The 17585-nt window shown below is 41.8% G+C and overlaps 1 protein-coding gene across 1 annotated transcript in view; it reads right to left on the bottom strand.

The window, feature by feature from the left end:
• RSPRY1 (ring finger and SPRY domain containing 1) overlaps nucleotides 1-17563 on the bottom strand; it is a 32628-nt gene extending 15065 nt beyond the window's left edge. Inside the window, exons 1-9 of the mRNA XM_075188963.1 lie at nucleotides 17448-17563; nucleotides 14644-15123; nucleotides 13735-13787; nucleotides 13363-13475; nucleotides 11670-11796; nucleotides 10979-11037; nucleotides 7139-7205; nucleotides 4483-4614; nucleotides 4247-4362 (exon numbers count right to left, since the gene is read on the bottom strand). Of these exons, the coding sequence (XP_075045064.1) occupies nucleotides 4247-4362; nucleotides 4483-4614; nucleotides 7139-7205; nucleotides 10979-11037; nucleotides 11670-11796; nucleotides 13363-13475; nucleotides 13735-13787; nucleotides 14644-14990 (1014 nt within the window). The 5' untranslated portion in view covers nucleotides 14991-15123; nucleotides 17448-17563. The remainder of the gene's footprint in view (nucleotides 1-4246; nucleotides 4363-4482; nucleotides 4615-7138; nucleotides 7206-10978; nucleotides 11038-11669; nucleotides 11797-13362; nucleotides 13476-13734; nucleotides 13788-14643; nucleotides 15124-17447) is intronic.
• Between the last annotated feature and the right edge of the window lie 22 nt (nucleotides 17564-17585).

Raw genomic sequence — 17585 nt, 5'->3', positions numbered from 1 at the left:
TTGTTCCTCCTGGAGGATTTATGTAAGCTACCGCAGTAGCATTGTCCGGCTGAATTCGGATCGGCCGATGTGCCAAGACGGACTGTGCCTGAACTAGAGCATTGAATACTGCCCATAGATCCAGAACATTTATGGGCAATCGTGCTTCCTCCAGTATCCAAGTCCCTTGCAATCTGAAGGGAAGAGTGACTGCACCCCAACAAGCTGGAATCAGTTGTTACCACGATCCAGTCCCACATAGAGAAAGGACGCCCCTGTGATAGGATGTCCCTCCTCAGCCACCAGAGTAGAGACAGGAGTGTTGTCTATGACAACCAAAAAACCTGCCTTTCTAAGTGGGGATCAGACCTTGACCACTTTGCCAGAATCTTCCCTACTGGAACTTGCGCAAATGGAAACAAGCAAACTGCAGATCCTCGAACGAGGAAACCATGCGACCCAGTAGCTTCATACACTGAAGTACTGAGATGCAATTTAGAGATAAAAGATCTTTCACCTGACGCCAGATCTTCCTCACTTTGTCTGAAGGGAGAAAAAGCCTGACAATTTGTGTCGAACAAAAATCCCAGGAACACCATATGATGCGTTGGCATCCAACTGGATTTTTTTGTAATTGATCACCAATCCGTGTTCCTGCAGAATGTTCCTGGTCAGCTGCCGATGCGACTGAAGCCAAGGCACTGACTGCACCTTGATCAGCAGGTCGCCTAGGTAAGGTAAAATAGTCATCCCCGTAAACGCAGATGAGCTGCCATTATAGCAATCACCTTTGTGAACAATCGCGGTGCGGTGGCCAAACAGAATGGGAGAACCCTGAACTGAAAATGCTCCAGACTCACTGCAAAAGACACTGATGACCTGTCCATATCGGAATGTGTAGGTAAGCATCCTTGAAATCCAAGGATGCTAAGTACTCATCTTTCTTCATGGAATTTATCACAGATCTGATGGACTCCATTCAAAAGCTTGGTACCCGTAAGCAGGTGTTGAGGTCCTTCAGGTATAGAATTGGTCTGAAGGACCGATACAGTTTTTGCACCAGAAAAATGTGAGCTCTCTGCCCAACAGAACTGGAACAATCACCCTGGCATCCCGAAGTGACAGTACTGCCCCTGCAAAGCCTGTCTTTTCTCTGACTCCCTGGGAAAGGTGTAGTCATGAAACGTCGTGGAGGTGTCCCCACTAGGTCCAAGATGTATCCCCTGGACACTATACCTTTCACCCAGACGTCTGTGCTGGACCTGAGCCAACGCTCCTGAAAGAGCTGTAGGCGCGCTCCTACCACCGCAGTCCCCAGTGGAGGATGCAGGAAGTCAAGCTGCTTGTTTGTCTGCTGGCTTAGGTTCTTGTCTACCTCTTTGCCCCCCTCCCCTTGTAATCAGGGCTTGGCTTCTGGAAAAACCACCTCTAGACCGACAAACCAAAAGGAGCGAAAACGCCTCCCTTTTGCTTTTGGCGCAGCTATCGGAAGAAGAGCACTGAGGCCTCAGCGATGAATTTGTCCAAGGGGCAATCAAACAAAGCGACTCCTTCACTCCGTCATATGGCACATATTCCAAAGCTCTCCTGGAATCAGCATCCGCCTCCCAAGATCATAACCACAATGTGCGCCTAGCTGCCACTGCTAAGGAACAGGTTTTTGATAACCCCTGACCCGCATCCCCTAAAAACTCAGCAGCATCTTTAATATGCTCTGCCAGATGAGCCAACTCAGATCTAGCCAGCCAGAGCCTAGGAAAAAAGACACGCGAGTTAATTATTACCTAACCACGCTCACTTAATTCTTTGATAGCCTGCACAAAACCAGCAAAAAAACATACATTTGTAATTGCAGAAAAAAACCCACACATCAGACCCTGGTGGTGAATGCGCTCCAGCGACAGATCCCCCCCTCAGTATAATATGCCTCGCTACCTGTTTGCACCGCAACTTCTCCTTCAAATGCCGGCTGACAGGCTGGTCAACTGGATCGCAAGCAGTCACGGGCGACCGGAGCATGCTGCCGTGGCGGCCCGCACCGCCTCCCTGGAGTTGCTGGGTCCTGGACACTACCGGAGTGCCAGGTGACCCTTTTCTTGGGAGCCCTACATAAATCAGGGGAGGGGGGCGCGCCAAAGCTCCTCAGGCGCTCTCTGAAGTAGCCGCGACAGTCACCCGGTGATTGCTGTGGACAAATCCTAGCTATCTATAAAAAAACACGAAAAAACTCTAAAACTAGACTAAAAGTGTCCTAAGAAAAATACTGAGCTCTTCCTCTATACCCAGTGTCTAGCAGTGTCCCCCAACTAGTGTGAAAGAGAAATAAAGTAATTTTTTGTCCACAACAAAAAAAACATATACATTAGGAGTGAAACAGATGAAGCGTTTGGAGAAAAGAACACCCTGCCCACTGCTAAGCATACAGGTGGATCTATTATGCCCTGGGGTTCAGTGGCACAGGAAATATTGTACAGGTAGAAGGAAGAACGGATTCAACTAAATCCTGAAAGCTAATGTGCCAGAGTCAATGGAGAATATGAAGCTGAAAAAAGAGTTTGGTTATTGAAGAACAACAATCCAGAACACACCTCAAATTCACCCATGGAGGACTTACAGGAACTAAAGGTTCAAGTTTTGGATTGCCCATCAGACTTAATTATTGAAAGACTTAATACTATTTCAGACTGATGGCGTGGATTTGTCTCACAGGCAGTGTTACCAAGTACTGACAGTGTGCTAAAACTTGCATATGCCATAGTAACAGTTTTATTTCTTTAGATATGATACATTCAGCAAATTAAACAGTAACTGTGCATTTAAATGTGCAGATATAGATCATGTGTAAGTATGCACTCTGCATAGGTTATATTTTTGCCTTTTTACTAGGAGATTCAATTAATAGTAAATATACACCTCACCTCATACAATGACATTTCGGTGTCATTTCTTTAACCTGGTCTTGGACAGGACTGAGCAGATTTAAAACAACTGAGCTTTAGGAAGCACTAATAAAGAGCTGTGGAGCACACTGCAAATGATCATGTACAGCTGGTAATAGTATGAGGTCTACTGTGCACCATACACCTTTTGCACGTGCCTGGTCAGTCATATGTAATCAATAGGCTCCTCCCAACTGTGCCACATGACTTAACCCCCCACCCACCATATATAAACACGCCTCCCTATAGAGCTTAGAGCCCTCCCTCCCCTCATCTCCTCTTCCTCGCAAACCCCACATTACATAGAAACATTGGATTTGACGGCAGATAAGAACCACTTGGTCCATCTAATCTGCCCATTTTTTAAGGTAACCTCAAACCCTATTTTATCCTTTATCTTTGTAAGGATATCTTTATGCCTATCCAAAGCATGTTTAAGTTGCTCTACTGTATTAGCCTCTACCACCTCTGATGGTAGGCTAATCCACTACCCTTTTTGTGAAGTAATATTTGCTCAAATTTCCTCTGAACCTACTTCCCAGTGTCAGTACATATCCTCGTGTTCTAATACTTCTCTTTCTTTGTAGAATGTTTCTCTCCTGTACCTTGTTAATACCCTTGATATATTTAAAAGTTTCTATTATGTTCCCTTTTCTGCTCCAAACTATACATATTAAGATCTTTTAGTCTTTCTGGGTAAGTTTTGTGCTGTAGGCCATGCACCATTTTAGTTGCCCTTCTTTGTACAGTTTCTAATGTACTTATATCCTTCTGGAGATATGGCCTCCAGAACTGAACACATTATTCTAAATGAGGTCATTAAAATGGCCTATACAGCGACATTAATACTTCTTTCTTTCTGCTTCTCTTCCTATACAACCAAGCATCTGACTTCCCTTTCTCAGTTACATTGCTTACCTGCCTTAAAATCACCTGAAATAGGTTCTCCCAGATCCCTTTCCTCCTCAGTAGTTTCCATTATAGTGCCATTAATACTATATTTAGCCTTTGGGTTTTTGAGACCCAAGTAACTACCTGAAGCTAAGAGTAGGTTTACGCTGAACTGTGCTAAGTTTTACTGCTGCCCATTTAACACTATCCATAGTGCTTTCATGAAGCCGTATTGGAGAAACATGAATGTACCAAGTACTGCAGCTTACAAAACACTCGCCAGCCTTTAGCTTCAAGTAATTGGGGAATACATCATTTTCCACAAGCGGAGGGCTGTTTAGAAAACGGTTGTCCACATCAGACACCTATATGTGACTCATATCATACATGTAATAAGTTTTAAACACTGTTTAGAAATTGAAGAATGTAATCCTTACTTCTAATCCGTAGGGAGAAATTTTGAGGTATTCGCTCACATCGTTACTATTTAGCATGGCATTAATTGGCGTTAAGTTGGCTTTTTCATATGTCAGCTGTCTTCCTTCCTTTAAAACTGCAACAGAAATAATAAATTAGTAGATAATACAGTGCATTCCCTCTTATTATTATACACCAGTAGTCCTAGAATGCTTCACTGTGAAACCAAACAAGACGACACAAAAGAAATACATACACAAGTTGTCTAAACTCCACTGGGCACAGAAGCCCACCTGCCGTTTTAAAAAGTCTCCGTTATTTGTCCAGGTCTCCAGCAAGAGAAGACGGTCGCTAATCTGCGACTCAGAAACGGTCATTTTATTTTCACCTGCAAAAAAAAACACGAGACAGACAGTGGGTGATATAAAGAAACACTATCATGTTATTTTACAAACCACTACAGCATATGGCGTAAAATCGATATATACCATTTTTAATTAAAGTGTATTTTTCATGTACTTTACTGACTGGACAATTCCAACCCCCCACCACAATCACACCAAGATGCAGCAATCTTTTATAGAAAAATAAAGAAAAGTGGTCAGGTTGCCTTAGCAAGAGTGTATGGAACATATGGGTAACGTGCATAACCAGCGTTCTTGTAATAACAAGTCCAGCACGCTAACCCGTATGGGTGTCACAGGACGCCTGTCTAATGTTATGCCGTTTGGTCTCCACTTTTTTTTTTTTTGGGAGGTTCCTCCTTGGGTTTGTAAGACCAGACGATGGGGTCCTGTTCATTCAGTATCCAGACCTGCACAGGGTCTGCAAGAGCTGCAACTAAAACATACACCACAAACATCACTGAGCAGAGTGAACCCCCCTCCCCCCCCTTCTTAAACTAATTCTACAGCCAGTGTTGCTCAGAATTAGGGCCCTGTAAATTATGTGGACCCTGAACAATGGACAAACTAGTTTCATAATGTCCACACCTAACAACACAAGTTAGACATAATCACATCTACAAATATATTATTTGAACAAAATGCACACAAACCAGCCCCCTGCCCAAACAAATACTTAAAATAAATAAAACAGACTAAATATATATATATATTATTATCATTTATTTGTTAGGCGCCACAAGGTATCCGCAGCGCCGCACACAGTACTAACAGTAGACTATACAGGGTGAAACCATACAGAACAATGAACAAAAAGTACCAATACTTCAGAAACTCCGGCCAGTCATATGCAGTAAAGACAGAGCGGAAGAACAGGTATGGAGACAGGAGGGGAGGGGGCCCTGCTCATACAAGCTTACATCCTAAGGGAGTGTAAACAGACCAGGCACAAGAGGAGCCAGTTGAGGCAAGAAGAGAGAAGGGAGGAGATGGGGGTTAAGTAGATGGTTGGTAGGCTTTGAGGAAGAGGTGAGTTTTGAGTGCACGTTTGAAGGAGCACAGAGTAGGAGAGAGACGGATGGAACGAGGGAGGTCGTTCCAGAGAAGGGGGGCTGCACAGGAAAAGTCTTGTATTCTGGAGTGGGAAGAGGTGATGAGGATGGAGGAGAGGCGGCGGTTGTTGGCCGAGCGCAGGGAGCGGGCAGGAGTGTGAATGGAGAGGAGGTTAGAGAGATAAGGGGCAGTAGACTGGGAGAGCCTTGTAAGTGGTGGTGAGGAGTCTGAAAAGGATTCTGTAGGGGAAGGGGAGCCAGTGCAAGGCAAGGCAGAGAGGGGAGGCAGAGGAGGAGCGGCGTGAGAGGAAGATGAGTCTTGCGACCGCATTGAGTATAGAGCGGAGGGGGGAGAGACGGGAGTGGGGGAGGCCAGTGAGGAGGAGGTTACAATAATCATGGCGGGAGATGATGAGTGCATGGATATATATATATATATATATATATATATATATATATATATATATATATATATATATATATACACACACATATACACAGTATATATATATATATATATATATATATATATATATATATATACACATGTAAATGACACAAGGACCCTAATTGGCTCTCAGACTTGAGTGGCTGAGCCCACCAGACATGACAGAAACAAAGCCAATGGTTTAAGTCATATCATGTATCTCATTGGTTGGCCAGTCATGAAACTTTCAGGGGTATAATGTCTATACTGCGGGTTTTATAAAGTGGAGATGTTGCCTATAACAACCAATCAGATTCTAGCTGTCCTTTTGTAGAATGTACTAAATAAATGACAGCTAGAATCTGATTGGTTGCTATAGTCAACATCTACACTTTTAAAACCCGCAGTTTAGTAAATATACCCTCTTAGTCTTCAACTAGTGCCACAACAACTACTTATTTTAATAACAGTGTGATTCTTTACCTCTGTACATTGGATGCAATTGTCACATCTGTTGTTATATTCTGTGTACAGAGAATCTCCACCACTGTGCCATAAATAATTCATCATATACGTTCCCATTTTATGTAATAAAGGACATACTTTGTTTTATTAAATGAACAGACGAACCCAGAGCTGTCAAATAGTGTCATGTAGCTTTGTAACCAGTGCAGGTTGCATGCATCATTCTCATCACCTGCCTATTGTTCCCACTTAGTTACAATAAAAAATAAACAGATAGTGCTCCAGACAGTGAAACCATGGGCAGGGAGCTGGGCAGCCATAACCAGCTCTCACACGCAAAGATCTATACAATAAACATAGCAATAAACACGGTTTTAACAGACTTGTCTGCTCTGTGTTAACACTACACATTATGTTTGCTGATTTATGGGTCTTAAATGTCCCTGAAATGTATGATGTCATCACAATAAAGAACAAACTATGAGAAATGACCTCAGTCACAGCAGACATAACAGACAACCAAACATAGCTAGTTAATAACTAATCCTGGGAAATAGCTCTTACTTGTTTGTGAAAACTTCTCCAGTGCGATAAGTGCAAATAGAATAACCATGGGATGGAACCTGAAGTTCTAGAAGAGAAAATGTGTAGATTAAGATGCTAGTATATAGAATATATATCAGGATGTCTACGTCCCAAATCAATTTCCAAAAATCGTGCAGAACCCTCCTGGCTGCTGGATTCTGTCTGCCTCCTGCAAGAGCTCAGGCAAACCATACATATGCCACATATACCATTATTTTATGCCATGTAATCAGTTCATGTCTTTCTGTATTACGGACTAGGGCCTAGATTTATTAAATTCATCATCATCATTTATTTATATAGCGCCACTGATTCCGCAGCGCTGTACAGAGAACTCATTCACATCGGTCCCTGCGGGTTTGAAAAAGTGGAGATGTTGCCTATAGCAACCAATCAGATTCTAGTTATTTATTTAGTACATTCAACAAAATGACAGCTAGAACCTGATTGGTTGCTATAGGCAACATCTCCACTTTTTCAAACCCGCAGTTTAGTAAATATACCCCTAGGAATCACTGTGTGTGTGCAGGTCACACTGAGGGTGTTTAGCTGTCAATATAGGTGCAGTTCATTGAGCAGAATAAATTGCAGATTGGCTCCTAAGAGTTAGCGCCCTCACACATCTATGGTACTTACCACCAGTGTCCCTTATCACAAATGCAAATATCCTATATTTTGTGACAGTAACAGCCCTGCACTTAGCCCTTCACAAGCAGCATCCTGTGTGTATTTTATATAGTGTAATGTCTACAAAAAATGGTAAGAAGATGTAAGAATTGTTCAGACAATGGTGTAATAACATCTCAAATTCCAGACTGGAATTTCCCAACATGGCTACTGTAGTGAACATTTCTAGATATACCAATCAGCCACAACATTAAAATCCCCTGCCTAATACTATATAGGTCCCCCTCATGCTGCCAAAACAACACTGACACCTCTGAGGGTGTCCTGCTGTACATGGCACTAAGATGTTACCAGCAGATCCTTTAAGTCCTGTAAATTGTGAGGTGGGGCCTCCCTGGCTCGGTTTTTCCAGCACATCCCACAGATGCTCAATCAGATTGAGATCTGGGGAATTTGGAGGCCAAGTCAAGACCTTGAACTCTTTATATTGTTCCTCAAACCATTCCTGAACAATTTTTGCATTGTATCAGGGCGTATTATCCCGCTGAAAGAGGCCACTGCCATCAGGGAATACTGTTTCCATGAAGGGGTATACTTGGTCTGCAACAATGTTTAGGTAGGTGGCATGTGTCAAAGTAACATTCACATGAATGGCAGGACCCAAGTTTTCCCAATAGAACACTGCCTCCACTGGCTTGCCTTCTTCCCATAGTGCATCCTGGTGCCATCTCTCCCCCCGGCCGTCCACATGATGTAAAAGAAAGTGTGATTCATCTGAGCAGGCCACCTTATTCCACTGCCTAGATCTGATGCTCATGTACCCATTGTAGGTGCTTTCAGCAGTGAACAAGGTTCAGTATGGGCACTCTGACCAGTCTGCAGCAAGCTGCGATGCACTGTGTGTTCTGACACCTATCATAGCCAACATCAACATTTTCAGCAATTGTTTTTACAGTAGCTCCTCTGTAGGATTGGACTAGACAGGCTGTTCTTCCTTGGGCCACTTTTGGTACCACCGCAAACAGGGAACACCCCCACAAGACCTGCCGTTTTGGAGATGCTCTGACCCAGTCATCTAGCCATCAAAGTCACTCAGATCCTTACGCTTGCCCATTTCTCCTGCTTCCATCCACTTCAAGCACTGACTGTTCACTTGCTGCCTAATGTAACCCATCCCTTGACAGGTGCCATTGTAATTACACAATTAATGTTATTCACTTCATTTATCAGTGGTTTTAATGTTGTGGCTGATCGGTGTGTATTTCAAATTTTTATAAATACGTGAATGCCCCTCTACAGCAACAAGGTGACTTCAGTCAGATGATATCATTTGTTTTGCCCAAGTGTAAAATCTGTGTATATCCACCTATTCAATTTATTTCCTATTTTTGTTATACTGTAGCATTCATTGCTTACAGAGCCACTAAATATACCCTACCCATGTTATATAACTGTCTGATGTGTAAACTCTGGGTATGACATCGGCAGGAAGCAACCTGCTAGAATTTGGGGAAAATAAATATGAACAACAAAAGACACATGTTATCAATATGTCACCTGCAACTGATTTGGGATGTCCACTGTGGTGTAAAGATGTTATTATGAGCCCCAAGCACAAAGGATCTTCCCTAGGACACCGGTGAACAACTAGACATTAGTAGTGCGCAGTATGCCAGTAATAGCTATGATGCCCAGTTAAATGTCAGTAGTAGCACTGATGTCCAGTAGCAATGCTTAGTAGTATGCCAACAGTAAGGTCCAGCAGCATGCAATGCTTAGCAGTATGCCAACAGTAAGGTCCAGTAACATGCAATGCTTAGTAGTATGCCATCAGTAAGGTCCAGTAACATGCAATGCTTAGTAGTATGCCAACAGTAAGGTCCAGCAGCATGCAATGCTTAGCAGTATGCCAACAGTAAGGTCCAGCAGCATGCAATGCTTAGTAGTATGCCAACAGTAAGGTCCAGCAGCATGCAATGCTTAGTAGTATGCCAACAGTAAGGTCCAGCAGCATGCAATGCTTAGTAGTATGCCAACAGTAAGGTCCAGCAGCATGCAATGCTTAGTAGTATGCCAACAGTAAGGTCCAGCAGCATGCAATGCTTAGTAGTATGCCAACAGTAAGGTCCAGCAGCATGCAATGCTTAGCAGTATGCCAACAGTAAGGTCCAGCAGCATGCAATGCTTAGCAGTATGCCAACAGTAAGGTCCAGCAGCATGCAATGCTTAGTAGTATGCCAACAGTAAGGTCCAGTAACATGCAATGCTTAGCAGTATGCCAACAGTAAGGTCCAGTAGCATGCAATGCTTAGTAGTATGCCAACAGTAAGGTCCAGTAGCATGCAATGCTTAGTAGTATGCCAACAGTAAGGTCCAGCAGCATGCAATGCTTAGTAGTATGCCAACAGTAAGGTCCAGCAGCATGCAATGCTTAGTAGTATGCCAACAGTAATGTCCAGCAGCATGCAATGATTAGTAGTATGCCAACAGTAAGGTCCAGCAGCATGCAATGCTTAGTAGTATGAAAACAGTAATGTCCATCAATAAGCCACCAATATAAGTATTGCCAACTAATAAGTACAGTAGTAAAAGTAATACACAATAATGCCAGCAGTAGTAGCAATGCCCAATAATATGTCACCTGTAGCATCAACATCCAGTAAATTGACAGTTGTAGCCGTACTGGGCAGAACTAAGCCAACAGTTATACCCAACAACGTATCACCAGTGATATCCAGCAATAATCCAGCAGCCTAGTAACAAGCCAGCAGTAATAGTAATGTCTAACAATATGTCAGCATCAGCGGTATCAGTAATGCAGATTAATAAGTTACCAGTTATAGTTATGCACGATAAATGAACTATTATGATGGCTTCTAACGTGCATTACTGTTACTGCACGTATACTGTATATTTGGGTATTATTAATTCAGGTGACTTAAACGTTCCCATTAATATGCCAGCAGTAAGACACATACGTCAGCTGAAGTAGGAGTGCCAAGTAATACATAGTGCCAAACCCATCCTGCCACTGTCTGCTTCTTACTTTGTATACTGCATCGCTGCCCCATCAGCACCTACAGTGTGTTACACAGTAAGAGCAGGCACTGAATGGTGTGGTATCATCAACTCCTATTACATAAGTGAATACAGTTAGGAGGAGGGGGGATTAGGGGCCAGGAACACACTTACCAGACTTTCTAATAAATATTCCAAAATCCCAGGGCTCAGTAAAGACACACTGGCAGGCCCTAAAAGAGAAGACGCACATCAATAAGGAAAAAATAATAAATATTTCCAACAGTTGGACAGCGGATCTGAACTACATTTGTGAAATAGGTTCGTGCCACCGATTCCTTTTAATGAATAACTATATGTTTAAGATTAATGATGAGTTTCCCCAGTGAGTGCATTGAGTAGCACTCAGTATGCCGATTAGAATATTTGGGGAGTGTTATCTACTCTCCGCCGACCTCTCTTCTAGGTCAGCTCTCCCGTCCAGTAAGAAGCCCCGAGACAGTGGAAGGGAAGCAGGTGCTCCAGATCCCGCTCCAGCCCACGTTGAAGTCTCTCCTCTTATACATCAGTCCTTCTTGCACCTCTTACTTCGGGTACGGAGCTGGCAGAGGGGCGATAGCACTGCCCACAAATGCTGTTAGCACATAGGGTGTGCTACAATGCTGGGTAAAGAAAACATTAACCTTTGTAAATAAAGAAATAAAACCCCATAACCATCCTCCAGGTGTATTATATGTTACAAATCGCTTGCATGGTTTAGCTGGTCCACTGGGTGTTTGCACATACCATTCAATGGCAGGAAAATAATAGGAATTATTGGGGAAGATGCTGTTGTAGTCATTTATGTAAGAAGAAACACACGTACCTGCCAATTTCTCGGCCAAGCATCCTAATACTGCAGTTGTATTGCGGTGTTTGGCAGGGTTACTGGAATCCTGGATAGCAGTGGTCCCACTTAGATTCAATTTTTCTGTTAGCTTTTGAAGAGCATCCTGTAAAATAAAAGTTAGATGGATTGCAAATAGTTATTAGCCAAGTGACTTTTCTGTCTTCTTGTTGTTGCACCCTCATTTCCCGATATTTAACCAAATCAGACTAGTTGGCAGAGAGCCGTTATTTGTATATTGCTGTGAATTTCGGTAGTCTATTACTGACGCAGACACTCATCTGCGTTGTCAATGCCACTCCCCTGTGTATTTTACAGTTATTAGTTAGGGAAGTTCATGATGGAGGGGCATGGATAATAGCTGTTAATCTGAAAAACGATCCGATTTAGTAATCGTGAAGTTCGCCGTTGGGAGACTTTGGGGCATTATGGATTGGTCAACTACAACTTTGTATTATACCTCACTTTAGAGAAATCATGGGTGGAGTCATCCTTAAGTAGGATGAAAACAGGAGAGCAGGAAAAGTTGTTATCTATAGCAGCCAATACGATCCTGTTCTTTTTCTAGTGCAGGTTAGAAAATCTAAACAAATGTCTGACTGGTTCCTATTATTAGTCCAAAACACTTTCCAAGCAGAATTAAACTATTTAGGCATTTGTCAAACACTAATTATCAATCTGACCTTAAGTCTATGGCAGTGGATCCCAAACTTTTTCTGTTCGAGGCACCCTTAGGGTCTCCATAATTTTTTCAAGGAACCATAAGTCAAAATAAGTACCAAGTATTCCCCCGCCTTGCTTACCACTGGCCCTGGTCGCGGCACCCATGTGAGATCGCCGCGGTACATGGTTTGGGAACCACTTGTCTATAGTACACAAACTGGTAACGCTGACAGCTGGCAGAGGAGAAAGTTGTTGGGTAAGTGTTGGCAGTATCAACTAGGGGGAGATTCAAACTACTGCTCAGCGTGTATAAAGTGAACGCGGCTCCTGATTGGACAAAAGCTGTTGGTTGGGTCAACCAGTCTAATAGCTTTTTCTCCCCCCCCCCCCACACACCACCCATTGTCCTGCTGCCAGAACTGCAGCTATATTTGGTAACAGTAAAGGAGTAGGAAAGATTGGGGCCAATGCCTACAAAAAGGATACATCATGGGGAGCAAGGGGCAAATCCCTATGCTGCAGGGGATGCACAAAGGTGGATAACCCATTTCAATCATGGCAACATTCTCAATCTTATGAGCAACTAAAGTCATGTAAAAAGTTATCTTTTCAGTATAATATTTCTTTATACATTCAAATATCTGAATCGGCTAACAATATTATAAAATGAAAATAAAGCTGGTAAGAAAAATAGAACTATATATAGCAATATAAAAAAATGCACAGTCATGAAACATTAGATGCACAGACACACCTGACTCAGCCTGTTTTTCTTGGCTGGAAAAAAATAAATAAAAATCATTCGCAATTAACTCTTACACTCCTAAGGAGGCTCTTGGCAGCATAAGCATTAATGTCACCGATCATTAGTAAACTGCTACATCAACACAGTAGGTTTTTATAGAGTGATTATTGCACTCTCCTGTTCCTCCGGCATGCAGGTTTTTTATCATTATTAGGATATAACAAATGATTTGTTCATAGCTCGGAATAACCAGATCACACGTACTTTTGTTGGCAACGGACATTCATCCAGTAACAATGTAATGACAGCTGGACCCAGGGGATCTTCTAATGGAATGACTCTAATGAGAGACTGCACCACATCCAGCCAGCCATTATCTGTCGCAGGAAAGCAGAGAGCTCAATGTAATAACACAAATGAGAAAACAAAACATCCAAAAGTAGCATTGCAAGTCAGAAAAAAACCTCCCACATCCTGGGCTTTCAATTGAAAAGGGGAATCAAAACAGCTTGTGCATGTATGGAATAGACAGAATTACAATGTAAAGCAGCTCCCACACCCATTAAGAGAAAGGGTAAGAATTACAGCACAGGTGGGAAAATAAAATAAATACATCAAATAAATAAATATAAGTACCGGTTTCAGCCATCTCATGCAGCGTGATCATGGAATACGGAGGCTCCTGGTCACTGAAAAACAATTGTTAAAATGTGGATTTTTTTTTTTTTTTAATTTCTTTTTAACAAACACAGCAAGTAAATGTACAGAAATGTATTGTTTCAGGAATAACAAGCAGTCAATGATTCATGGATTACGTATTGCAAAACAAAGGTTCAAACTGTTCTGAACGTGGTGCCACAGAGCAGACACAGTATAAAACTTTTATTGCAGTAACAAGAATTCCTCCGCAATACATAGGGCAGGTTGGGTGCTAACATGACTGTTAAATAGCTGAAATGACGCAGCAGTCTCATTACAAAGACCAACCGTAATAACGTTAATCGTGCGCGGACTGCGAGATTTTCAGCGTTTCCGCCGAGAATTGAATATGACCCAGAGTGTCACATTGTAGTGAATTGCAATGTCCTTACGGACAGAAATTTGGGTCTGCATGGAAAAATATTCTTTCCCTATGATCATATTCCTACTTGTGTCCTTAGTATGGCTGCATATATATTTTGGCATATTAATGAATACAGTCCAGTTGAGGGGATCCTTATCTTCACTAGATGCTTTTTAATATGTGTTTGCTTTCTGCAGGAGTTGTTAATACCAATCATTATAGAACACACAAAAACAAGTATCCTCACTAATGTTTGGGGAGGGGTATTCTGTGCATAGAGGCTGCCTATCTGTTTATTTTTTAGTTCCACTTTGGTCTCGGATATGACAGGATCGTATGACAGCTTTGATAATATATTCAGGATGCAAGACTAAAAGATCATAAAATAAAAAATAAAAATTAATTCCTCTTTCACAAGAAACTGTGAAAAAATGCAAGCAAAAGGTTACTCAAGTATTAGACAGAATACTAGATAGTCTTACTTATCTACTAGCGTCCTGATGACAGCCAAAGTGTCCAGCACCAGGCCATCCACATTAGGTTTTTTCCTCCTAGGCTCATGTGGTCCCCGACCTCTGCGAGGAGGTCTTACAGGGTCCCTGGGGCGGTTTCTAGCTTCACTGCCAGGTGTGATGCGATTCTCAGTTTGTTGATTTGGAGAGTCTACGTTGTCCTCCACACCGCTATCTTCTCTGCATACACAGGTGTTCCCCATATTATTGGTCTCCAAATGTTCATTTAAATACACGGATTGGTGCCCAAATCGTAACAGAAAACCTTGTAGAAGGCTTCTGCTAGTATAAAATGCAATCCAAGCAAGCACAATCATCTAGAACTTGGAACGCGTTGCGTCTTCATGATCATGAATCCCGTTGTTCGCCATCCTCCATTGAATATTCAGGTGTTGAGATATTCACAAACGAACATTATCTGGGGCAAGAATCCATTTCCAAAATAGAGATCTAAAGAAAATATAGGGGGAGTGAATACAAGTATAACTGCATAATAAAAGACACAAAAGAAACTTCTATGAATTAATGTTTATTGTAAAGTCCACCCATTTGTATCATTCCATTGCTCTATTTTCGACAACACATGCAATTATTTCAATGGGTGGACTTTGCAGTGGACGTACTAAAACACATTCTTTAACTTTCAAATCAATTTTCTAGGAACTAGCAACATCACAGAGAAACAGGAAACTTGTGTTTTTAAAAGTATTTTTTTGTTGTTTGTTTTTAGAAACAAAACAGAAAGAAGTGTTTTTTGTCTTTAAATGTATTATATTTTAGTTTGTAGTGTGGCAAACAAATATGATGCAATTATAAAGAAACCCAAGTGTTACTACTTCCCAGTAAGTTGTTGCATTCTCGTGACCAGAAAATGACCCAACAATTGCTGTCAATTTAAAAAAAATGCAATATTTTCTCCATTAAACCTCTAATTTGGAATCTACAATACTAAATTATAATTATCATCATCATCACCATTTATTTATATAGCGCCACTGATTCCGCAGCGCTGTACAGTGAACTCACTCACATCAGTCCCTGCCCCATTGGAGCTTACAGTCTAAATTCCCTAACATATACACACGCAGACACACAGAATAGGGTAAATTTTGTTAGCAGCGAACTAACCTACCAGTATGTTTTTGGAGTGTGGGAGGAAACCGGAGCACCCGGAGGAAACCCACGCAAACACGGGGAGAACATACAAACTCCACACAGATAAGGCCATGGTCGGGAATTGAACTCATGACCCCAGTGCTGTGAGGCAGAAGAGCTACCACTTAGCCACTATGCTGCCCAAAACACCAAGTTTATCTAGACAATATTGTTTTGTTTTTTTTAAGAACCCCCGCACTCTGTCATCTCCTTTCCTTTCTCTTTACTTTAAACATGACCAATTCACATTTTTCAGGAATTCTTAACAATTCAAATCAAAAGTACTGACATCAAACGCTATTGTTTACTAGAAACCAAATTAAACCACATATTGATGAAATTATTAGGGGGTAACAAAAGTACAGCTGAAAGCATAAACATATGACATACAATATTCCCTCACAATAGAACAAAACATATGATAATAGTGTAAAATTACACTATTATCATGTACATTATATTAAATGTTGTTATGGTATTAAAATATAGAAGAAACACAAACAATTCCCCAGTTCATCTGCTGTCAGTCAGTAATGAAATACTTACTGCAATTGTCTTGAGTTTACAAATAAAATGCATAAGTCTTTGCTACACTTATTGAATATATCTATCTATATATATATCTATATATCTCATCTGTCATCTCTTGCGCTTCTGCTAATAGTATGGTTGCAAACAACGAGTGTAGCCATGCAGGTTCATATATTGAAGTGTTTTTAAATACAGAGCACACTTGCCAGAAGATACCCAAACCAGCAGGCAATATAAGGACCAGCTCCCCCTTGGGAGGCTCCGGGGGATCCTCAACTATGCTCTCAATTTAGGGTTAACACCAACCTATTAGCAGAAGCAAAATGAGTTCAGATGAGAGACAACTTATTCCCCAAAAAATATCCTATATTTGCAAATGTGTGTAACAAAGACTAATGCATTTTTATTTATACATAGGAGGAAGCTTAAATCTTTTTTTTTTCCCCAAAGGCTGAGAGCAGTGCGTTACAGATTTTGCAATGATCCTTTTCTACTTATATAAATGAAATTATTATTACTTAACCACTTCCGATTCAAGCGCCTGTCACTTATAAATTCATTGATCAGCTTTCATTTTGTGTTTCACAAATCGTACACTCTAAATGAGCCATAAGCTCAGCATGGCATGCTGAGACTTCTAGTTCCACAAATGTGGAGCGCAACAGGTTGCCTAAGCCTGCAGTAAATTGTTATACTGGGCTAAAATAATCCTATATGGCTACTGGTAGTTGGAGAAACCACATCTGTTAATAGGCAACTTACTGATGGTTTCCCAAATGATGCCAGATCTCCCAGAAAGGGGCACCTGTTATATGAGGCTCATAGACTGACATATACAAAAATCCCAAATAATTAGCATATGTTTAAATTATGTGTCTTTGTAATTTTTTTGCACCAAAGGAAACCCCCTGCGTTGTTCTCTATAGATCTCAGGGTCCATTTGGCCAGTGTGGTGGATGCTGGACAAAGAAGCAGGTACACACAATGCTGGGCTGGGCAGATGGCACATGTAAGACCCCCCAGGCGTGTGTCATTGTGTTTATTATGACCATTAATACACATATGTCTCTACAGAACCGTATTCTTACCGACACGGGGCTCGCTCGGTAGGACGCGCACTTCCTGTTTCCTTCCCCAGTCTCTGTTGCTGGAGCCGAGACCAATCGAGAGGCGACGAACCCGGGAAGTGAGCCGCATTCTCTGCGCATGCGCCGAGCTCCTTCCCT

The sequence above is a fragment of the Mixophyes fleayi genome, chromosome 10 (assembly GCF_038048845.1).
Source record: "Mixophyes fleayi isolate aMixFle1 chromosome 10, aMixFle1.hap1, whole genome shotgun sequence".
Taxonomy (NCBI): domain Eukaryota; kingdom Metazoa; phylum Chordata; class Amphibia; order Anura; family Limnodynastidae; genus Mixophyes; species Mixophyes fleayi.
Note: the sequence above shows the minus strand (reverse complement) of the source record. Positions and strands in the feature narration are given on the sequence as shown.